The 21,802-nt window shown below is 54.2% G+C and overlaps 1 protein-coding gene across 1 annotated transcript in view; it reads left to right on the plus strand.

The window, feature by feature from the left end:
* Positions 1-21,802, plus strand: part of LOC142503347 (LIM homeobox transcription factor 1-alpha-like) — a 149,435-nt gene that overhangs the window by 108,221 nt on the left and 19,412 nt on the right. The window contains 3 exon segments of the mRNA XM_075615502.1: positions 10,596-10,828; positions 20,517-20,680; positions 21,013-21,090. Of these exon segments, the coding sequence (XP_075471617.1) occupies positions 10,596-10,828; positions 20,517-20,680; positions 21,013-21,090 (475 nt within the window).

Raw genomic sequence — 21,802 nt, forward strand, 5'->3', positions numbered from 1 at the left:
ATTTTATAAACAAACTGGTTTAGGTCTGAACCTTTAGGTAGCCAACTCCAGTTCTCAAGAGCCACCATCAGGTCAGGTTTTATGGATATCCCTGCTTCAGCACTGATTGAGCCACCTGTGCTGAAGAAGGCACTAATTGAGCCGACTGTGCTGAAGCAGGGATATCCTGAAAACCTGACCTGTTGGTAGCTCTTGAGGACTGGAGTTGGCCACTGCTGGTCTGAACAATAGATTTGGGATTTTAATATTTCCGTGGCAAAGGGCTTTATAGCATCCCAGGAGTGAGTGTTACTCACAGGAAGCCTGTCTCATCCCAGGAGTGAGTGTCACTCACAGGAAGCCTGTCTCATCCCTTAGTGCTGTCTCACTCACAGGAAGCCTGTCTCATCCCTTAGTGCTGTGTGTTACTCACAGGAAGCCAGTCTCATCCCAGGAGTGAGTGTCACTCACAGGAAGCCTGTCTCATCCCTTAGTGCTGTGTGTCACTCACAGGAAGCCTGTCTCATCCCAGGAGTGAGTGTCATTCACAGGAAGCCTGTCTCATCCCTTAGTGCTGTGTATCACTCACAGGAAGCCTGGCTCATCCCTTAGAGCTGAGTATCACTCACAGGAAGCCTGTCTCATCCCTTAGTGCTGTGTGTCACTCACAGGAAGCCTGTCTCATCCCTTAGTGCTGTGTCACTCACAGGAAGCCTGTCTTCTCACTTAGTGCTGTGTGTTACTCACAGGAAGCCTGTCTCATCCCAGGAGTGAGTGTCAATCACAGGAAGCCTGTCTCATCCCTTAGTGCTGTGTGTCACTCACAGGAAGCCTGTCTCATCCCAGGAGTGAGTGTCATTCACAGGAAGCCTGTCTCATCCCTTAGTGCTGTGTGTCACTCACAGGAAGCCTGGCTCATCCCTTAGAGCTGAGTATCACTCACAGGAAGCCTGTCTCATCCCTTAGTGCTGTGTGTCACTCACAGGAAGCCTGTCTCATCCCTTAGAGCTGTGTGTCACTCACAGGAATCCTGTCTCATCCCTTAGAGCTGAGTGTCACTCACAGGAAGCCTGTCTCGTCCCTTAGTGCTGTGTGTCACTCACAGGAAGCCTGTCTCATCCCAGGAGTGAGTGTCACTCACAGGAAGCCTGTCTCATCCCTTAGTGCTGTATGTCACTCACAGGAAGCCTGGCTCATCCCTTAGAGCTGAGTGTCACTCACAGGAAGCTTGTCTCATCCCTTAGTGCTGTGTGTCACTCACAGGAAGCCTGTCTCATCCCTTAGAGCTGTGTGTCACTCACAGGAATCCTGTCTCATCCCAGGAGTGACTGTCACTCACATGACGCCTGCCTCATCCCTTAGTGCTGTTTGTCACTCACAGGAATCCTGTCTCATCCCAGGAGTGACTGTCACTCACAGGAAGCCTGTCTCATTCCTTAGAGGTGAGTGTCACTCAAAGGAAGCCTGTCTCATTCCTTAGAGGTGAGTGTCACTCACAGGACGCCTGTCTCATGTCTTAGAGCGGAGTGTCACTCACAGGAAGCCTGTCTCATTCCTTAGGGCTGATTGTCACTCACAGGAAGCCTGTCTCATTCCTTAGGGCTGATTGTCACTCACAGGAAGCCTGTCTCATTCTTTAGAGCTGAGTGTCACTCTTTGGAAGGCAGTCTCATTCCTTTGCTGTGTCACTCTTTTTGAAAGGCATCTTTATAAGGGACTGTCGCTCTGTGGAAGGCAGTCTCCTTTCTTCCAAGTGAGTGTGACTCAGGAGAAGCACTAGTCTCATTCATTAGAAATTTGTGTCACTCATTTTCACCATCAGGGGCCCCATAGTCAGACTTGGGGGGATCTCACCCTTCGTGATCCGCATCATTCCACCACAAGGTCAGTTTGTGAACCCGATCTCTCCTACAATCTTCACTCAATGCCGATCCTCGGACCTTCTCGCGCGGCCTGGCTGGAAGGTGAGCAAATGCGGAAACCCCATAACATCAGCGCTCCCTTAATCCTGAACATTATTCACAGGTCCATCCCAGCTCCCTGCGTACTGAGAGACGCCTCCGCTCCCAGCTCCCTGCGTACTGAGAGAGCCTCCGCTCCCAGCTCCCTGCGTACTGAGAGACGCCTCCGCTCCCAGCTCCCTGCGTACTGAGAGAGCCTCCGCTCCCAGCTCCCTGCGTACTGAGACGCCTCCGCTCCCAGCTCCCTGCGTACTGAGAAGCCTCCGCTCCCTGCGTACTGAGAGACGCCTCCGCTCCCAGCTCCCTGCGTACTGAGACGCCTCCGCTCCCAGCTCCCTGCGTACTGAGAGACGCCTCCGCTCCCAGCTCCCTGCGTACTGAGAAGCCTCCGCTCCCTGCGTACTGAGAGACGCCTCCGCTCCCAGCTCCCTGCGTACTGAGACGCCTCCGCTCCCAGCTCCCTGCGTACTGAGAGACGCCTCCGCTCCCAGCTCCCTGCGTACTGAGAAGCCTCCGCTCCCTGCGTACTGAGAGACGCCTCCGCTCCCAGCTCCCTGCGTACTGAGACGCCTCCGCTCCCTGCGTACTGAGAGACGCCTCCGCTCCCTGCGTACTAAGAGACGCCTCAGCTCCCAGCTCCCTGCGTACTGAGAGACGCCTCCGCTCCCAGCTTCCTGCGTACTGAGAGACGCCTCCGCTCCCAGCTCCCTGCGTACTGAGAGACGCCTCCGCTCCCAGCTCCCTGCGTACTGAGACGCCTCCGCTCCCTGCGTACTGAGAGACGCCTCCGCTCCCAGCTCCCTGCGTACTGAGAGAGCCTCCGCTCCCAGCTCCCTGCGTACTGAGAGACGCCTCTGCTCCCAGCTCCCTGCGTACTGAGAGACGCCTCCGCTCCCTGCGTACTGAGAGACGCCTCTGCTCCCAGCTCCCTGCGTACTGAGAGACGCCTCCGCTCCCTGCGTACTGAGAGACGCCTCCGCTCCCTGCGTACTGAGAGACGCCTCCGCTCCCAGCTCCCTGCGTACTGAGAGACGCCTCCGCTCCCAGCTCCCTGCGTACTGAGATGCCTCCGCTCCCTGCGTACTGAGAGACGCCTCCGCTCCCAGCTCCCTGCGTACTGAGAGACTCCTCCGCTCCCAGCTCCCTGCGTACTGAGACGCCTCCGCTCCCAGCTCCCTGCGTACTGAGAGACGCCTCCGCTCCCAGTTCCCTGCGTACTGAGAGACTCCTCCGCTCCCGGCTCCCTGCGTACTGAGAGACGCCTCCGCTCCCAGCTCCCTGCGTACTGAGACTCCTCCGCTCCCAGCTCCCTGCGTACTGAGAGTCTCTGCTCCCAGCTCCCTGCGTACTGAGACTCCTCCACTCCCTGCTCCCTGCGTACTGAGACTCCTCCGCTCCCAGCTCCCTGCGTACTGAGACGCCTCCACTCCGAGCTCCCTGCGTACTGAGACTCCTCCGCTCCCAGCTCCCTGCGTACTGAGACTCCTCCCCTCCCAGCTCCCTGCGTACTGAGACTCCTCCGCTCCCAGCTCCCTGCGTACTGAGACTCCTCCCCTCCCAGCTCCCTGCGTACTGAGACTCCTCCGCTCCCAGCTCCCTGCGTACTGAGACTCCTCCGCTCCCAGCTCCCTGCGTACTGAGACTCTCCGCTCCCAGCTCCCTGCGTACTGAGACTCCTCCCCTCCCAGCTCCCTGCGTACTGAGACTCCTCCGCTCCCAGCTCCCTGCGTATTGAGACTCTCCGCTCCCAGCTCCCTGCGTACTGAGACTCCTCCGCTCCCAGCTCCCTGCGTACTGAGACTCCTCCGCTCCCAGCTCCCTGCGTACTGAGACTCCTCCGCTCCCAGCTCCCTGCGTACTGAGACTCCTCCGCTCCTAGCTCCCTGCGTACTGAGACGCCTCCGCTCCCAGCTCCCTGCGTACTGAGACTCTCTGCTCCCAGCTCCCTGCGTACTGAGACTCTCCGCACCCAGCTCCCTGCGTACTGAGACGCCTCCGCTCCCAGCTCCCTGCGTACTGAGACGCCTCCACTCCCAGCTCCCTGCGTACTGAGACTCTCTGCTCCCAGCTCCCTGCGTACTGAGACGCCTCCGCTCCCAGCTCCCTGCGTACTGAGACGCCTCCGCTCCCAGCTCCCTGCGCACTGAGACTCTCTGCTCCCAGCTCCCTGCGTACTGAGACGCCTCCGCTCCCAGCTCCCTGCGTACTGAGACTCCTCCGCTCCCAGCTCCCTGCGTACTGAGACTCCTCCGCTCCCAGCTCCCTGCGTACTGAGACGCCTCCGCTCCCAGCTCCCTGCGTACTGAGACTCCTCCGCTCCCAGCTCCCTGCGTACTGAGACTCCTCCGCTCCCAGCTCCCTGCGTACTGAGACTCTCTGCTCCCAGCTCCCTGCGTACTGAGACGCCTCCGCTCCCAGCTCCCTGCGTACTGAGACGCCTCCGCTCCCAGCTCCCTGCGTACTGAGACTCCTCCGCTCCCAGCTCCCTGCGTACTGAGACTCCTCCACTCCTAGCTCCCTGCGTACTGAGACTCCTCTGCTCCCAGCTCCCTGCGTACTGAGACTCCTCTGCTCCCAGCTCCCTGCGTACTGAGACTCCTCCGCTCCCAGCTCCCTGCGTACTGAGACTCCTCCGCTCCCGGCTCCCTGCGTACGGAGACTCTCCGCTCCCATCTCCCTGCGTACTGAGACTCTCCGCTCCCATCTCCCTGTGTACTGAGACTCCTCCACTCCCATCTCCCTGCGTACTGAGACTCTCCGCTCCCATCTCCCTGCGTACTGAGACTCTCCGCTCCCAGCTCCCTGCGTACTGAGACTCCTCCGCTCCCAGCTCCCTGCGTACTGAGAGACGCCTCCGCTCCCAGCTCCCTGCGTACTGAGAAGCCTCCGCTCCCAGCTCCCTGCGTACTGAGACTCCTCCGCTCCCAGCTCCCTGCGTACTGAGACTCTCTGCTCCCAGCTCCCTGCGTACTGAGACTCTCCGCTCCCAGCTCCCTGCGTACTGAGACTCTCTGCTCCCTGCGTACTGAGACGCCTCTGCTCCAAGCTCCCTGCGTACTGAGACTCTCCGCTCCCAGCTCCCTGCGTACTGAGACGCCTCCGCTCCCAGCTCCCTGCGTACTGAGACTCCTCCGCTCCCAGCTCCCTGCGTACTGAGACTCTCTGCTCCCAGCTCCCTGCGTACTGAGACTCTCTGCTCCCAGCTCCCTGCGTATTGAGACGCCTCCGCTCCCAGCTCCCTGCGTACTGAGACTCCTCCGCTCCTAGCTCCCTGCGTACTGAGACGCCTCCGCTCCCAGCTCCCTGCGTACTGAGAGACTCCTCCGCTCCCAGCTCCCTGCGTACTGAGACGCCTCCGCTCCCAGCTCCCTGCGTACTGAGACTCTCCGCTCCCAGCTCCCTGCGTACTGAGACTCTCTGCTCCCAGCTCCCTGCGTACTGAGACGCCTCCACTCCATGCGTACTGAGACTCTCCGCTCCCAGCTCCCTGCGTACTGAGACTCCTCCGCTCCCAGCTCCCTGCGTACTGAGAGACTCCTCCGCTCCCAGCTCCCTGCGTACTGAGACGCCTCCGCTCCCAGCTCCCTGCGTACTGAGACTCTCCGCTCCCAGCTCCCTGCGTACTGAGACTCTCTGCTCCCAGCTCCCTGCGTACTGAGACGCCTCCACTCCCTGCGTACTGAGACTCTCCGCTCCCAGCTCCCTGCGTACTGAGACTCTCTGCTCCCAGCTCCCTGCGTACTGAGACGCCTCCGCTCCCTGCGTACTGAGACTCCTCCCAGCTCCCTGCGTACTGAGAGGTGCCTCCGCTCCCTGCGTACTGAGACGCCTCCACTCCCAGCTCCCTGCGTATTGTGACTCCTCCACTCCCAGCTCCCTGCGTACTGAGTCTCCTCCACTCCCAGCTCCCTGCGTATTGTGACTCCTCCACTCCCAGCTCCCTGCGTACTGAGGCTCCTCTGCTCCCTGCGACGCCTCCGCTCCCATCTCCCTGCGTACTGAGACGCCTCCGCTCCCAGCTCCCTGCGTACTGAGACTCCTCCGCTCCCAGCTCCCTGCGTACTGAGACTCTCCGCTCCCAGCTCCCTGCGTACTGAGACGCCTCCGCTCCCTGCGTACTGAGACTCCTCCCCTCCCAGCTCCCTGAGTACTGAGAGATACCTCTGCTCCCAGGTCCCTGCGTACTGAGAGGTGCCTCTGCTCCCAGCTCCCTGCGTATTGTGACTCCTCCACTCCCTGCGTACTGAGACTCCTCTGCTCCCAGCTCCCTGCGTACTGAGACTCTCCGCTCCCAGCTCCCTGCGTACTGAGACGCCTCTGCTCCCTGCTCCCTGCGTACTGAGACGCCTCCACTCCCTGCGTACTGAGACTCCTCTGCTCCCAGCTCCCTGCGTACTGAGACTCTCCGCTCCCAGCTCCCTGCGTACTGAGACTCCTCCGCTCCCAGCTCCCTGCGTACTGAGACGCCTCCGCTCCCAGCTCCCTGCGTACTGAGACTCTCTGCCCCAGCTCCCTGCGTACTGAGACTCTCCGCTCCCAGCTCCCTGCGTACTGAGACTCTTCCCCTCCCAGCTCCCTGCGTACTGAGACGCCTCCGCTCCCAGCTCCCTGCGTACTGAGACTCTCCGCTCCCAGCTCCCTGCGTACTGAGACGCCTCCACTCCCAGCTCCCTGCGTACTGAGACGCCTCCACTCCCAGCTCCCTGCGTACCGAGACTCCTCCGCTCCCAGCTCCCTGCGTATTGAGGCTCTTCCGCTCCCAGCTCCCTGCGTATTGAGACTCTTCCCCTCCCAGCTCCCTGCGTATTGAGGCTCCTCCGCTCCCAGCTCCCTGCGTATTGAGGCTCTTCCGCTCCCAGCTCCCTGCGTATTGAGACTCTTCCCCTCCCATCTCCCTGCGTATTGAGGCTCCTCCGCTCCCAGCTCCCTGCGTACTGAGACGCCTCCACTCCCAGCTCCCTGCGTATTGAGGTTCCTTAGCCCTATTTCTCCGGACTTCACGCTCAAGGCCGCACAGTTTGAGGTAAGAAGGATACCGCCTGTTAATTTAATTGAAGATTATTCTTACTTGTAACTATATGGCACCGACATATTCTGCAGCGCTGTATGTGTGTGATGGTAATGACAAGAGCAGCACCGTACATCCATACAACTGAAAACACCATGAAAAAACAGGCCAGGGCTGGCAAAGTGCAGTCCTCAATGGCCACCAACAGGTCAGGTTTGAAAGATATCCCAACTTCAGCACAGTGGGCTTGATCATTCGCCCAGTCAAAGACCGAGCCACTGACTGAGCCACCTGTGCTGAAGCAGGAACTAATTGAGCCACCTGTGCTAAAGCTGGGACCGATTGAGCCACCTGTGCTGAAGCAGGGATATTCTGCAGTTGCCCCCCCTGCTGCAGGTATTCTCATTGGCATCAAAGGGTTTGACGGTAAAATAAAACCCTGTACCCCATAGATGTGGCGTTCCTCCAAAGTCGAAGCCCAGCCATACAATAAACATGTTTAAAAAGTACAATACACTAACGTATAAAATAGTCCCCCGACCGGCCAAAGAAGAGTAACGTGTGTTCGATCCTAAACCTCCCATCCGTGTCTCCCCCTTTCTATATCTCTCGCCCCGTCACAGGTATTCTCTTCTTCATCGTATCCTCACCTCTCTCTTTCCCACCCTTCTACTTTCTTCCTCGTCGTGGCACTCTCTTTGGGTGTATAATGTCCCCCCCATGGGATGGAACGAGGCCGGGGCAGAGGAGTGAGTTTATCACACGTGGGACACGTCACGCACACACTATCGGAGCAGAATAAGAGGCTTTGCTGAATTCGTGTGTTATACACCATATTCGGGTTTTGTTCCTGCTCTCTTTTCTTGCTTCTCTTATTAACTTCCTAAAAGTTCACCCGTATACCCATCAGTGTGTAGAGAAACGTTATTACACTCTAATAGGATCAAGAGAAGAAAGGGAGGATCCCGCCCAACTGGGACGTCCAAATATATATATATATTATAGGCTGGTAACCATCGAAACATCCGATAATTGCACAATGGACTATATCAGGGCGGCCAACTCCAGTCCTCAAGAGCCACCAACAGGTCACGTTTTAGGAAATCTCTGCTTCAGCATAGGTGGCTCAATCACTGGCTCAGTCGAAGACTGCACCACTTGTGCTGAAGCAGAGATATCCTGTAAACCTGACATGTTGGTAGCTTTCTGGAGATCTGGAGTTCGCCATCCCTGGACTATATATTTGCTATTAAATCGATCTATTATCATCACTACAAATGTCATTTTTGGAACAGAACAGGCTACTTTCTTATGTCTTGTATTCTTTATGCAAACATTCAAAATCCTTAATAACATGTGTTTTTTTGTTTGTTTGTTTTTTAAACAAGTGCGGGTTCGGAGTGAAAGTGAACGCCCAGACAGGCCACGGAATGAGGTTTTAAAATAAATAACTGGCATGTAATTCTCTGATTAAGCAGCTGCCCGGGATCACAGCTTGTAATGTTTCACTTGGAATTCTGCAGCTTGAAGTCACCGGCTCTGTTATCTGCTTCCATGTTATTGCCGGACTTAAGAAGATTAGCTGCGTCCTGAGCTGGTAACGAGCTCTGTACACATTCACTGCTCCCCCTCCCGACTGGACAGGGGTGTGTGTGTGTGAGAGGAGGGGGTGGGGGGTGAGGAGGGGGTACAGAAGGGGGGTGCAGGGTGGGGGTATGTAACAAGGATTTACCTTCGTTTTGACCCAGTGTAAATCAAGAACAGGTTTTGCCGCCCGGAGTTGAGATTTTGAATCTGAATAGCATGTGTGACTGTTACATGCTGATAAAATGAAGGGTATTTGCAGTGATCGAGATGTGAAGGTACGGCTGCTACTACCCCGGAATACCACGGCCGCTACTACCCCAGAATACCATGGCCGCTACTACCCCGGAATACCACGGCCGCTACTACCCCAGAATACCATGGCCGCTACTACCCCGGAATACCATGGCCGCTACTACCCCGGAATACCATGGCCGCTACTACCCCGGAATACCATGGCCGCTACTACCCCGGAATACCACGGCCGCTACTACCCCAGAATACCATGGCCGCTACTACCCCGGAATACCACGGCCGCTACTACCCCAGAATACCATGGCCGCTACTACCCCGGAATACCACGGCCGCTACTACCCCAGAATACCATGGCCGCTACTACCCCGGAATACCACGGCCGCTACTACCCCGGAATACCACGGCCGCTACTACCCCGGAATACCATGGCCGCTACTACCCCGGAATACCACGGCCGCTACTACCCCAGAATACCATGGCCGCTACTACCCCCGAATACCACGGCCGCTACTACCCCGGAATACCACGGCCGCTACTACCCCGGAATACCACGGCCGCTACTATCCCGGAATACCATGGCCGCTACTACCCCGGAATACCACGGCCGCTACTACCCCGGAATACCACGGCCGCTACTACCCCGGAATACCACGGCCGCTACTACCCCGGAATACCACGGCCGCTACTACCCTGGAATACCACGGCCGCTACTACCCCGGAATACCACGGCCGCTACTACCCCCGAATACCACGGCCGCTACTACCCCCGAATACCACGACCGCTACTACCCCGGAATACCACGGCCGCTACTACCCCGGAATACCACGGCCGCTACTACCCCGGAATACCACGGCCGCTACTATCCCGGAATACCACGGCCGCTACTACCCCGGAATACCACGGCCGCTACTACCCCGGAATACCACGTCCGCTACTATCCCGGAATACCACGGCCGCTACTACCCCGGAATACCACGGCCGCTACTACCCCGGAATACCACGGCCGCTACTACCCCGGAATACCACGGCCGCTACTACCCCAGAATACCACGGCCGCTACTACCCCCGAATACCACGACCGCTACTACCCCGGAATACCACGGCCGCTACTACCCGGAATACCACGGCCGCTACTACCCCGGAATACCACGGCCGCTACTGCCCCGGAATACCACGGCCGCTACTACCCCGGAATACCACGGCCGCTACTGCCCCGGAATACCACGGCCGCTACTACCCCGGAATACCACGGCCGCTACTACCCCAGAATACCACGGCCGCTACTACCCCGGAATACCACGGCCGCTACTACCCCGGAATACCACGGCCGCTACTACCCCGGAATACCACGGCCGCTACTACCCCAGAATACCACGGCCGCTACTACCCCGGAATACCACGGCCGCTACTACCCCCGAATACCACGGCCGCTACTACCCCCGAATACCACGGCCGCTACTACCCCCGAATACCACGGCCTTCTTATAGACAAACTTACAGTTCTACTTTCTACTTAAATGTGTCTATTTTAGGACTCTTCTTTTCTTCTTGCAAACCATAAATATGATTTATAATATATAGGAAAAAGTAGCTTTTTCCTAATTTTAAATAAACGTGTAATCTTTTTTAAGTCATACCCAGTACCACTACTTTTTTGAAGTTGCTTCGACCACTTGGGGCGTGAAAAAGAAACCCTCCCAGCGCTGACCTGGTTTAGGGTCCGTTGATGATGTGATTTTCCCAGTGCTGTCTTCCTCGGGGGTATTTTAACCTTTAACCAATACGCCAACGCTCTTTCTCTCGGCAGGTTGTTCACGGTGAAATGCGGCACCTGCCTGGACGCCATCACACCCAGCGAGTTCGTCATGAGGGCGCAGAAAAGCGTCTACCACCTGGGCTGCTTCTGCTGCTGCGTGTGCGAGCGGCGCCTTCAGAAGGGGGACGAGTTTGTGCTAAAGGACGGGCAGCTCCTCTGTAAAACCGACTACGAGAGAGAACGAGAGCTGCTGAGTCTAGTGAGCCCAGCCGCCTCCGAGTCAGGTACGTCTCACTCACCGTCCGGCATAACCGGGGACAATGCCACAGCACCGGAAATTGGCAAAGTAAAACATCCCAGTTGGAGTAGATAAGGTTATTATTTTTTGCACTGGTTTTACAGACTGGAGATTTTAATCGATGGCTCCAGAGTAATGAATCCGGGTTATAATTATTATTATCGTTTATTTGTGTAGCGCCAACATACGCCGCAGTGCAGTACAATGGGAGTGCAGGGTGATGTTACATAAACAGAATGACGTACAGATAAGGAGAAACAGATACAGGAGGTAATGAGGGTCCTGATCCGGGGAGCTTGCAATCTAGAGGGGATAAGGGGAAATGTTGAAAGAAGACGGTAAAGTGGCTCCTCAATTTGGGATATGTCCCATCGGTACAGCTGATTCCATTAAGGTTTGGAGGGGGGTGCTACACAGGGTGGAGTATGGTCCCGCCGCTCAGCTGGTCCCATTAATGTTTGTGTGGATGTTAGGGGTGTTAGCATTGAGTTTGGCCCTGCCGCAGAGCTGTCCCAATGGGGCTGGAGGGGGAAAGTTGGGTGTTGGGGGTGTTAGCATTGAGTTTGGCCCTGCCGCACAGCTGTCCCAATGGGGTTGGAGGGGGAGAGTTGGATGTTGGGGGTGTTAGCATTGAGTTTGGCCCTGCCGCACAGCTGTCTCAGTGGGGTTGGAGGGGGAGAGTTGGATGTTGGGGGGATGACAGATTGGCCTCCATGAGAATGTGGGGTATCAAGGAGTATAAATGCCTGACAGCTGGGGGAGAGTCTGATGGTGCGAGGCAGCGAATGCCAGAGAGAGGGGGCAGCGCGGGAGACGTCTTGTATGCGGGAGTGAGGGGGGAATAAGGCAGGAGGGGAGGTGGATGTTATGGGCAGAACGGAAGGGGCGTTTAGGGATATATTTGGGGGTGAGGGCTGAGATGTAAGGGGGAGCAGTATCACTGAGAGCTCTTTATTAGGGTTTTACATTTCATTTATGTTTATTACCTAGGATTGGGGGAGGTCATTTAGATGTGAGACTGTCATAAACAGACCCCCCCCCCCCCTAAGTAACCCTCATAATGCATCATGTATCACTAGTCATACCGGCCAATGCCTGAAATCTCCCACTAGGAAGACGTGTGTAAGTATCAGGGCGTCCTTCTCCCAGGAAATGGGAAGATGCAGCTGCGCACAAATGTATGTATATCTTTATTAATACAGTGCCCGCAGTGCACTCAGCGCTTTACAAAAGAGACAAAACAGTACAGGGAATTAGAATACCACGAGCTGAAAGTACCCCACGTTGCTCGGGATTCTAAGAAACCAACCTCATCCCTCCCTCCTCCTGTCCCCCATCCTCCTCCTGTCCCCCATCCTCTTCTTGTCCCCCCATCCTCCTCCTGTCCCCCCTCCTCCTCCCACCCCCTTCTCTCTCCCCCCCACTCTTCCCTCCCTCCTCCTCCCCTCACCCCCACACCCCTTCTCTATCCCCCCCACTCAACCCTCCCTGCTCCTCCTCCCCCCACCACCTTCTCTCCCCCCCTCATTCATCCCTCCTCCTCTCACTCCCCTACCCCCTGCGCCTCCCCCCCACTCATCCCTCCCTCATCCTCCTCCTGTCCCCCATCCTCCTCCTGTCCCCCATCCTCTTCCTGTCCCCCATCCTCCTCCCACCCCCCCTCCTCCTCCCACCCCCTTCTCTCTCCCCCCACTCATCCCTCCCTCCTCCTGTCCCCCATCCTCTTCCTGTCCCCCATCCTCTTCCTGTCCCCCCATCCTCCCGTCCCCCATCCTCCTCCTGTCCCCATCCTCTTCCTGTCCCCCCATCCTCCTCCCACCCCCCTCCTCCTCCCACCCCCTTCTCTCTCCCCCCCACTCATCCCTCCCTCCCTCCTCCTCCTCTCACCCCCACACCCCTTCTCTCTCCCCCCCACTCAACCCTCCCTTCTCCTCCTCCCCCCACCACCTTCTCTCCCCCCCACTCATTCGTCCCTCCTCCTCCTCCTCCTCTCACTCCCCTACCCCCTGCGCCCTCCCCCCCACTCATCCCTCCCTCATCCTCCTCTCACCCCCTTGTTCACTTCTCTCCGCCCCCACTCATCCCACCCTCCTCCCCTCATCTCCCTCCCCCACCCCTCATCTCTCTCCCTCCCATCATTTTACTTTAATACCTTATGACAGGAGTTCTCAACTCCAGTTATCAAGACCCACCAACAGGCCAGGTTTTAAGGATATCCCTGCTTGAGTCCTGGTGGCTCAGTCAAAGACTGAGCCACTGATTGAGCCACCTGTGCTGAAGCAGGGATAGATTGAGCCACCCGTGCTGAATCAGTGATATCCTGAAACCTGACCTGCTAGGGGTCTTGGGGACTGGAGTTGAGATCCCCCTGCCTAATGATGATCCCAATTCTTTCCGCCTGTCTCTCCTTCTCCAGCGTCCTTACTTTCTCCTCCCGCACCCACTGACTTCCTCTCTTTCTGTGTAACCTTTATACTGCTATCTGCCTCTCCTTATCTGCCACCAGGCTGTGTGCGTTATGATGTCACCAGGTGCACAGCCTGCCAGGTAGAGCCCCCAGGGACTGACTCGCTTAGGGACATTGTAATAACTCATAGAATTAAAGATAGAAAGTATCCAATTTCCAGACACAGACCCGCTCCCTGATCTCAGGAACCGTCAGGCACCATGTGGTTACGATACCTTAAGAGGTGTCCCAAATTCAGAGCGAACACACACACAACTGTCCAGCATATATAGGAGATACCGTAACAAAGAAACAAGAAAAGGAAATCCCTGCCCCGGAGAGCTTACAATCTAAGTGTACATATCACTGCAGCGAGGTGAGGGCGGAGAGCCAAGACCACTGTCCCCTGGACCTGAAGCAATCGGACACATGTTTGAGAGAGAGAGAGAGAGAGAGAGGTCGGGTCTTGGGTTCATTTTTAAGGCCGCGACAAGAATCCACCTCATTGTAAAGCTTCCTGTCACACGAATAAAACGACCATACTACGTGTTGTGGTAACGTCAAGAGAAGGTCCCCCTCAGAAGCACATCCAGGCACATCGCCCGGCGAGTCACTCGGCAGCAGAGCTGACAGTTTGTCATGCCACCTTGGCAGCCGTCTCTTAAAGTAACAATGGGTTTAGTACAATAAGGTACTGTATGACAGTACAGCTCTTTAGAAATCAAAGATGCCGTGTAAATAAATACAAGATATTATTACACGCCACAGGTATTCAATGGCGTGATCAGCTAAGGAACAAGAAGCCGCTGTCCGATCAGGAAACGTTAGCAAAGCAGAGAAAGGCAGACTTCCTCCGCACCACGAAACTGGCCACTACACCCCACGCCAAAGCCCTTTCAAAAATGATTTCTCCCCTTGCACACCCTCCCTTACGCTTCCCTCTCATGTCTAACTTTCAAAGAGCTTTTTAGGGACAGGCGGGTGAGAGAGAGAGAGAGCGAGAGAGAGCAGAAGCTAAACCCAATTTTATTGGAAAATGCAGAGAGAGAGGGGGAGAGCAGAGAGGCAGATCCCATATGCTAAAAGCTAATCTCCAAAGCCTTTACTTCAATTACAGCCTCTGTCGACTCTAGCACTCAATCCTATGTAAACAGCATCAACTCAACAACCATCCCCATTTCCAATTAAGTGCCCCAACTCTGCCTTTCCCCCTAATTCCCTCGAACCAAAGAAGTGGCGATTCAAAGCAGAGAAAGAGAGGGGTCCGTGCAGCTTCATTATACGAGCTCTCCCTCTTATTCCTCATCCCGCCCTGACGGCAAACATCTTTTATACAATATGGACCTGGGGATTCTGTAAGGCCAGCCAAGTCCGGCTCATGAAAAGGTCACCGTGCACAATGTGTTCCACTTCTGAGCCAGGACTGAGGGGAGGGGGGGTTAAGGCTTAATTAAGTCCCACTTCCAGTGCCTGAGACGTTTAAGAGCGCCGAGATCTGGCTAATTAAAACTAAGTCGCCCCTCGTTGAATTTGCATTGGTTTTATTAGCTGTCTAGTTTCTCTGCAGGCCTGTGATCCTTTGTATAACAGGTGGTGACAAGCTGGGAGATATTAGGGTCCCGATGTGTACGCAGTCCCCTCTGTGCTCACTATTTGCTCATTCTCAGGCAGCAATGTCCTGAATCGCTGCTTGTTGGATAGACTGGTAGATACACGGCACTTATACCCAGGGCCGGACTTTGACCTTCTGAGGCCCTCAGCTATGTCAAGTTTAGGAGGCCCCCCCAAAATGAGAAATAGATGTATTATTCCGACTGAAGTGACCATTGAAAATATAGACATGAAGCTGAAATGAATGAACGTATTATACTAGCGTTGCTATAGACAGAGAGGATGGTGTTAAGCTATAATGAGCAGTGTTTGCCCATCACACGCATTTTAATATTAAAACCTTTTCCTTCAGGATTTTTGGAACATAAAGTAATTGGTGATTTCCCCGCACTCTGTCACTCACCTTGCACAGGCGACGTGTGTGTACAGAAAATGCCCATATTTATAGAGACTCTTCTTCCCCAGATCCTCTTTATTTATCATCCGGTTATAACATGTGAAATGCGCGAATTTTCTTCTGTGTTTGCGGCCCCTCGATTGGTGAGACCCTAACCCAGGGGTGTTCAACCCGTCCTCATGCCCCCCCAACAGGTCAGGTTTTCAGGATATCCCTGCTTCAGCCCAGGTGGCTCAGTCAGTCCCAGCTTCAGCACAGGTGACTCTCCCCACACCAGTCTCTCTCACTCCCCCCCCCCCACACCAGTCTCTCTCACTCCCCCCCCCACACCAGTCTCTCTCACTCCCCCCCCCCACCAGTCTCTCTCTCCCCCCGCCACCAATTTCTCTCACCCCCCAGCTCCAGTCTCTCTCACTCCCCCCCCACAGTCTCTCTCACTCCCCCCCAGCTCGTCTCTCTCACTCCCCCACCAGTCTCTCTCATCCCCCACCAGTCTCTCACACTCCCCCCACCAGTCTCTCCCACTCCCCCCACCAGTCTCTAGCACTCTCCCCCCAGCTCCAGTCTCTCTCACTCCCCCCCCACCAGTCTCTCACTCCCCTCCACCAGTCTCTCTCACCCCCCAGCTCCAGTCTCTCTCACTCCCCCCCAGCTCCAGTCTCTCTCACTCCCCCCCACAGTCTCTCTCACTCCCCCCCAGCTCCAGTCTCTCACACTCCCCCCACCAGTCTCTTACACTCCCCCCCCCCACCAGTCTCTAGCACTCTCCCCCCAGCTCCAGTCTCTCTCACTCCCCCCCCCCACCAGTCTCTCACTCCCCTCCACCAGTCTCTCTCACCCCCCAGCTCGTCTCTCTCACTCCCCCCCAGCTCGTCTCTCTCACTCCCCCCCAGCTCCCGTCTCTCACTCCCCCCAGCTCCAGTCTCTCTCACTCCCCCCAGCTCCAGTCTCTCTCACTCCCCCCAGCTCCAGTCTCTCTCACTCCCCTCCAACTCGTCTCTCTCACTCTCCCCAGCTCCAGTCTCTCTCACTCCCCCCCAGCTCCAGTCTCTCTCACTCCCCCCCAGCTCCAGTCTCTCACTCCCCCCCAGCTCCAGTCTCTCACTCCCCCCCAGCTCCAGTCTCTCTCACTACCCCAGCTCGTCTCTCTCCGCCCCCCCCCCCCACCAGCCTTAACCTCTTACCCTAAAACCCATAATTGGAGCCCTTGCCCTAAAATCCCTAACCTACAGTAGACTCCTCACCCTAACCCCACCCTAAAACCACTAACCTTACCCTAAACCCACTAACCTTACCCTAAACCCACTAACCTTACCCTAAACGCCCTAACCTTACCCTAAACCCCTTAAAGCCTTATCCTAAACCCTCCAAAGTTAACCCCTTAATAACATACCTTAGCGGCAAGACGGACGGTGGTGGTAAATCGGCCACGGCAAGATGTCCCATACCGGGGCAGTTACCCCCCCCCCCCCCTTGCACACACACACTTCTGCCTCTGTGGCTGAGACTCGACCACTAAAGGAGGTCTACAGCTTAGTAAACGTAGCTAGATGTAGCCTGTGGCCAACAGGAGTGGCCAACAGGTACTAGGGATATCCCGGCTTCAGCACAGTTGGCTCTGTCAAAGACTGAGCCACTGATTGAGCCAACTGTGCTGAAGCAGGGATATCCTTAATCCAACACAATTCCTAACAGAATCTCATTGGACACATAACGAGCTCTCTTAATTCACGGATCATTTCCTTCCCAAATTGGCTGTAATGGAGCTCTTAAAATAAAATGGTTATTAATGATTTATGCCCCATTACAGGTAGTTTAGAAGCTAAAATATTCATCAGTTTTGCAAATAAACCTTAAGTTCTCTTAATCAGTACTTTACAAAGTGCCACTCGCCAGACTTATTTAAAAGCCGCAGCGAAAAGATGTTCCCCTATTAAACATTTCATCCCGAGTTCAATTTATTCCATTTATTGCCAGACACACAACTTTGAGTAAATCATTTAAAGGGCCGGCACAATCTCCTGCTACAGGCGGGAAATAGAACGGAGGGGTTTTACCTCAATGAAAACGAATTCTCCACGCTGCCGATCGATCTGTTCTCCTGTGATGGATCAGCGCAGGTTCCACGCCCTGGGTTCACCTAATGGCTGCCTTTCCATATATCCTGCAGTCAGTGGAACACAACAGCTACAATATAACCTTATATTTCGAAGGGTAACATTGTCTATTGTTACAGCTTGCAACTCAGCCAGTCCCGTGCTTGGGGGCACTGCAACAATTTCCTGTTTGAGATCATTTGTTGCCAAAGTTCTTGAGCTGCTGGACTCATATAGAGGTGTATCAGAGCCTGCTATAGTAACCAAAGGATGCGCAGTACATTAAAGAAACAATCCAAGCGGTACATATACATATATATATTTGTTTGTTTTAAAGATACATATATATATTTGTTTGTTTTAAAGTAGGCTGTCTTATTTTTGAACACTAATTACCTAAGATGACGATCGATTCATTCTCCCGTAATAATAACATGTTTTTGTATAGCGCTGCTAATTATACGTAGCGCTTTACAGAGACATTTTGCAGGCACAGGTCCCTGCCCCGTGGAGCTTACAATCTATGTTTTTGGTGCCTGAGGCACAGGGAGATAAAGTGACTTGCCCAAGGTCACAAGGAGCCGACACCGGGAATTGAAACTCTGCTGCTTCAAAATCTCAGTGCTAGTCAGTGTCTTTACTCACTGAGCCACTCCTTCCTGTGACCGATCGACAAAGATCCTGCTTCCCCAGATTCACTAAATGTCTGCCTTTCAGTTTCAATCCATCCTTCAGTCAGTGCAACTCAGCAGCTACAATGTATCCTGATATTACTAACATTATCTAGGTAACATTATCTATTGTTACAGGTTGCAGCTCAAACTGCTGGGAACATTTTTTATTTATAGAAATGTGTTGCCAGGAAGTAATACAGTGAGAGTTGCCTCTCGTTTTCACGTGTGTCCTGGGCACAGAGTTATAACAATACATGGTTACATTAAAAGAACAGGATTATACAGTCAATTCACAGACATTTCATGGATAGATAGAGTTGGAGAATTAGGTACAGAGGATAAAGGGTTTGTGAGTTTCAGATTGATATAGAGAAGCTTTAACATCACCAAACATCACCAAACGGCTCACACCCTTTAGCTGTGCGAAAGGCTGTCCTCCCTTGTGTAGACGCAGATGCACACTGAAGGGGTTCAGAATAAATGCAGTTGCCAATACAAAGTTCTTTGCCCTCTTGGCTCATTAACATTCCAGTGGGTGGGGTTGACGTTCCACAAAGTACAAGCAACTGTTAACCCTTAGCACGCTGGTCCTGTGCAGAGGGGAGCCGCTCTTGGGGAGCCTCATCAGGCTGTCAGCCTTTGGGGCGACGCAGATGTAGGCTGAAGGGGCTCAGATTGAATACAGCTATGAATTCAAAGTGCTTTGTCCATTGGCAACAAATAATCACAAACAGGAAAGTGTTACAAAGATCTTGCACTGCTGGGGAAGTGGGATAAAACCTGCTATAGAAATAAAGGAGGCTCAGTGTATTAACACTCATTAAAAATGGCATTAAGAGTTGAATAACACACAAAAAAACATGTAGGATATTGCTGGGATTGCTCCTTTAAAATGCATTAAACATGGCATTACGAGATGACTTTTCCTGTTTAAATGCAGTAAGTATTATCTAATACTACAGGCCTGGTTTATAAACACAATGATTCGTGTAATGCCCCTGGGAAGTAAGGGAGACGTTTCCTTATCTCGCGAATTGATTGACCGCTGCGGATGAGTTGGGAACGCCCGGGAATCAGCGAGGGAGAGAGCCGTATAAAAATGGCGCCCGTGGGCTGTTTGTAGGGACTTATTATAAAACCTTCATGTAGATGAATCCCAGAATAAGGACCCAGGGAAGCTGGGTTTCCCAACGCCATCTTAATGGGAAGCACATGTGGGATATGTGAAGGAGGAAACCCTTCACCCCACAGCGTGCTGATCTGCACAGTGTTTGTCGCTGATCCCCCAGTAACACACTTCCCTGTAGGGTTTCCACCCCCTTGTGTGGGCATGGTCCAGGACATTTGGTCACGGCCGTTTTGCCGTGACCAAGTTTCCGCCGCCACTCACATCGCCATGGCGACATCGCGTCGGCGGCCGTTTTGTTGCCAAGGTAAGCCCCTAACCTTACTCCTTACCTACTGTAAAGCCCGCCTAATGTTAACCCCTAATAATAACGCTACCCTAAAAACCCAAACCCCATAGTCTAAAAACCCCTAATCTTAACCTCTAAAACTAACGATGCCCCTACCCTAAAAACCTTAACCCATTACCGTAAAACCCCTTATCCTAATCCCCTAATGTTAAAACCTTAGCCCCTTACCATAATTCCCTACCCTAAAAACCTATCCCCTTACCCTAAAACTCCCCTAATGTTAACGCTACCCCCTACCCTAAAACATTTTACCCTAAACCCCTTACACTAATACCCTACATTCAAAATCTTAACCCCTTACCCTAATCGTTTACCCTAAACACCTAAACCCTTATCCTCAACCCTCTCCCCTAACCGCAAAACTTACAGCAAAACTGCAGACGCCGAGTGTCCAGTGGCGGAGCGGCTGCGACGGAGGGTCTCTTGGCGCCCAAACGCCGGCAGGTGACTTGGTCACAGCAGAATGGCCTTCGGCCAAATGTCTGATTCCGGTGCCGGCCATACAAGACAGGAACGTTGCAGCGATGGTGGTCAAAGAGAGTGTACTAAGAGGACTAAATATCACCCCCACCCCCCTTTTTATTTACATCCTCTTTCTTCAAAAGCAAAATATTTCTTCCCGTGCTGAGGAGTAAACCCGTTCCCCGCGGGCGCCAGGGTGTTCTCTCCTGGGTTTCCTGGAGGAGGGTATATATAAATCAAGTCCGACTGCTGTTCAATGGCACGGAACGATGGCCCGATATGTCCATCAAGAGACAAAGAAGTCCCCAGTGCGAGATCCAACATGGCAAATTATTTAGGACATTACTGTGTATTTTATCTATATTCTTTCCTCGCAAATGTGGCTCATTGGGTTCAATACTTTGGCCGTTATTTGAAGCCTGCGACCACGTCACAGTGACCCAATTTCAGTAGGTCCTACACTACGTTGGGAGGTCCTGACCAGTCCATCCCCTTTCTGACCCGTGCTCCTAGGTAAGAGTGAGGATGAGGAGGAGGCTGGCAAGTTTGGAGAGGGGAAGGGAACAGAAGACGGCAAGGATCCGAAGCGTCCCAAGAGACCCCGCACCATCCTAACCACGCAGCAGCGCAGGGCATTCAAGGCGTCCTTTGAGGTCTCCTCCAAGCCCTGCAGGAAGGTGAGATGGGGCCCAGCTAGGTTTCGCCATTAAGATGGTTACCATGGCCACCTGTTATTGTTTAGTACGTGTGGGTGGCGGCGGCCATTTTAAATTCCCAGCATGGCCATTTTCTTTCTAAAATGATCTTGTCCTCTAGCGGGTGAGTGCAAAAACAATTCAAGAGTGTACTTTTTTGGTAAGCAGAGGGAGAGAGAGACGGCTTCTTTCTCCTCTTAGGAGATATGATAAGCGATACTTCAGCTCGGGTCCATGACAAGGCCAAGTTGTCCGGTGAGCGGGTTTTCCCCCAGATATAAAGTGACCCGAATGTCGTGTGTCTCCTTGCCCAGGTCAGAGAGACGCTGGCGGCTGAAACCGGTCTCAGTGTTCGCGTGGTGCAAGTTTGGTTCCAGAACCAGAGAGCTAAGGTAAGAAACGGAGCCAGCGGCGAGGGTCGGGCCCTTCACTCCCACGTCGGTTCATAGAACTTACTCTTCAGACACTTTCTGAAACATTTCTACTTGTGACCACAATGCTGCAGTCTTGCTAAAGTTCTGATGATTTACCGCAAATAACAACCCCCCATGTGAGATCATGCAGGACGTACCGCTCTCCACTGGGCCCAGGCCTGGAGTTTCCACTGGGACCCCCTTTGGCAACTTTGCAACCCCCCCACACAAACTCTCTTTCCCCCAAAAAATGTTAACTTTGGGTAGAGACCTCTGGTGCTGCGCCGATCCCGTAGGCGGAATGCGGAAGGAGGGCCCAACTTCTGGCGTTGAGAGTGAGGCGAAGGCCGGACAGCAGCTGGAGAGAACTGGGTCTGGCAGCCATCAGTTGGGGCCTGGTGGGCTGAGCCCAACTTCCAGCGTCGGCCGGTCAGGCCCCCAGCAGGTGTCGGGCCCGGGACAGTTGTCCCACCTCTCACCTCTGCAACCCTGCCTTTCCCCATTATCTCTTAGCCTACAATGCTTCCCCTGCAGCCAGGGATTCTGGGTAATGGCATGCAAATAAGCCCACTGTTTACAAAAGCAGCCATTTACTGAAGCCCTAGAAAAAAAATCTCCGAACCAAAAAAATAAAACAAAATGCAAAGGATTTGTAAGCAAAGTGTGTGATTAGAGCGGAAAAGTGCAATAT

Source organism: Ascaphus truei, chromosome 10 (assembly GCF_040206685.1).
Source record: "Ascaphus truei isolate aAscTru1 chromosome 10, aAscTru1.hap1, whole genome shotgun sequence".
NCBI lineage: Eukaryota > Metazoa > Chordata > Amphibia > Anura > Ascaphidae > Ascaphus > Ascaphus truei.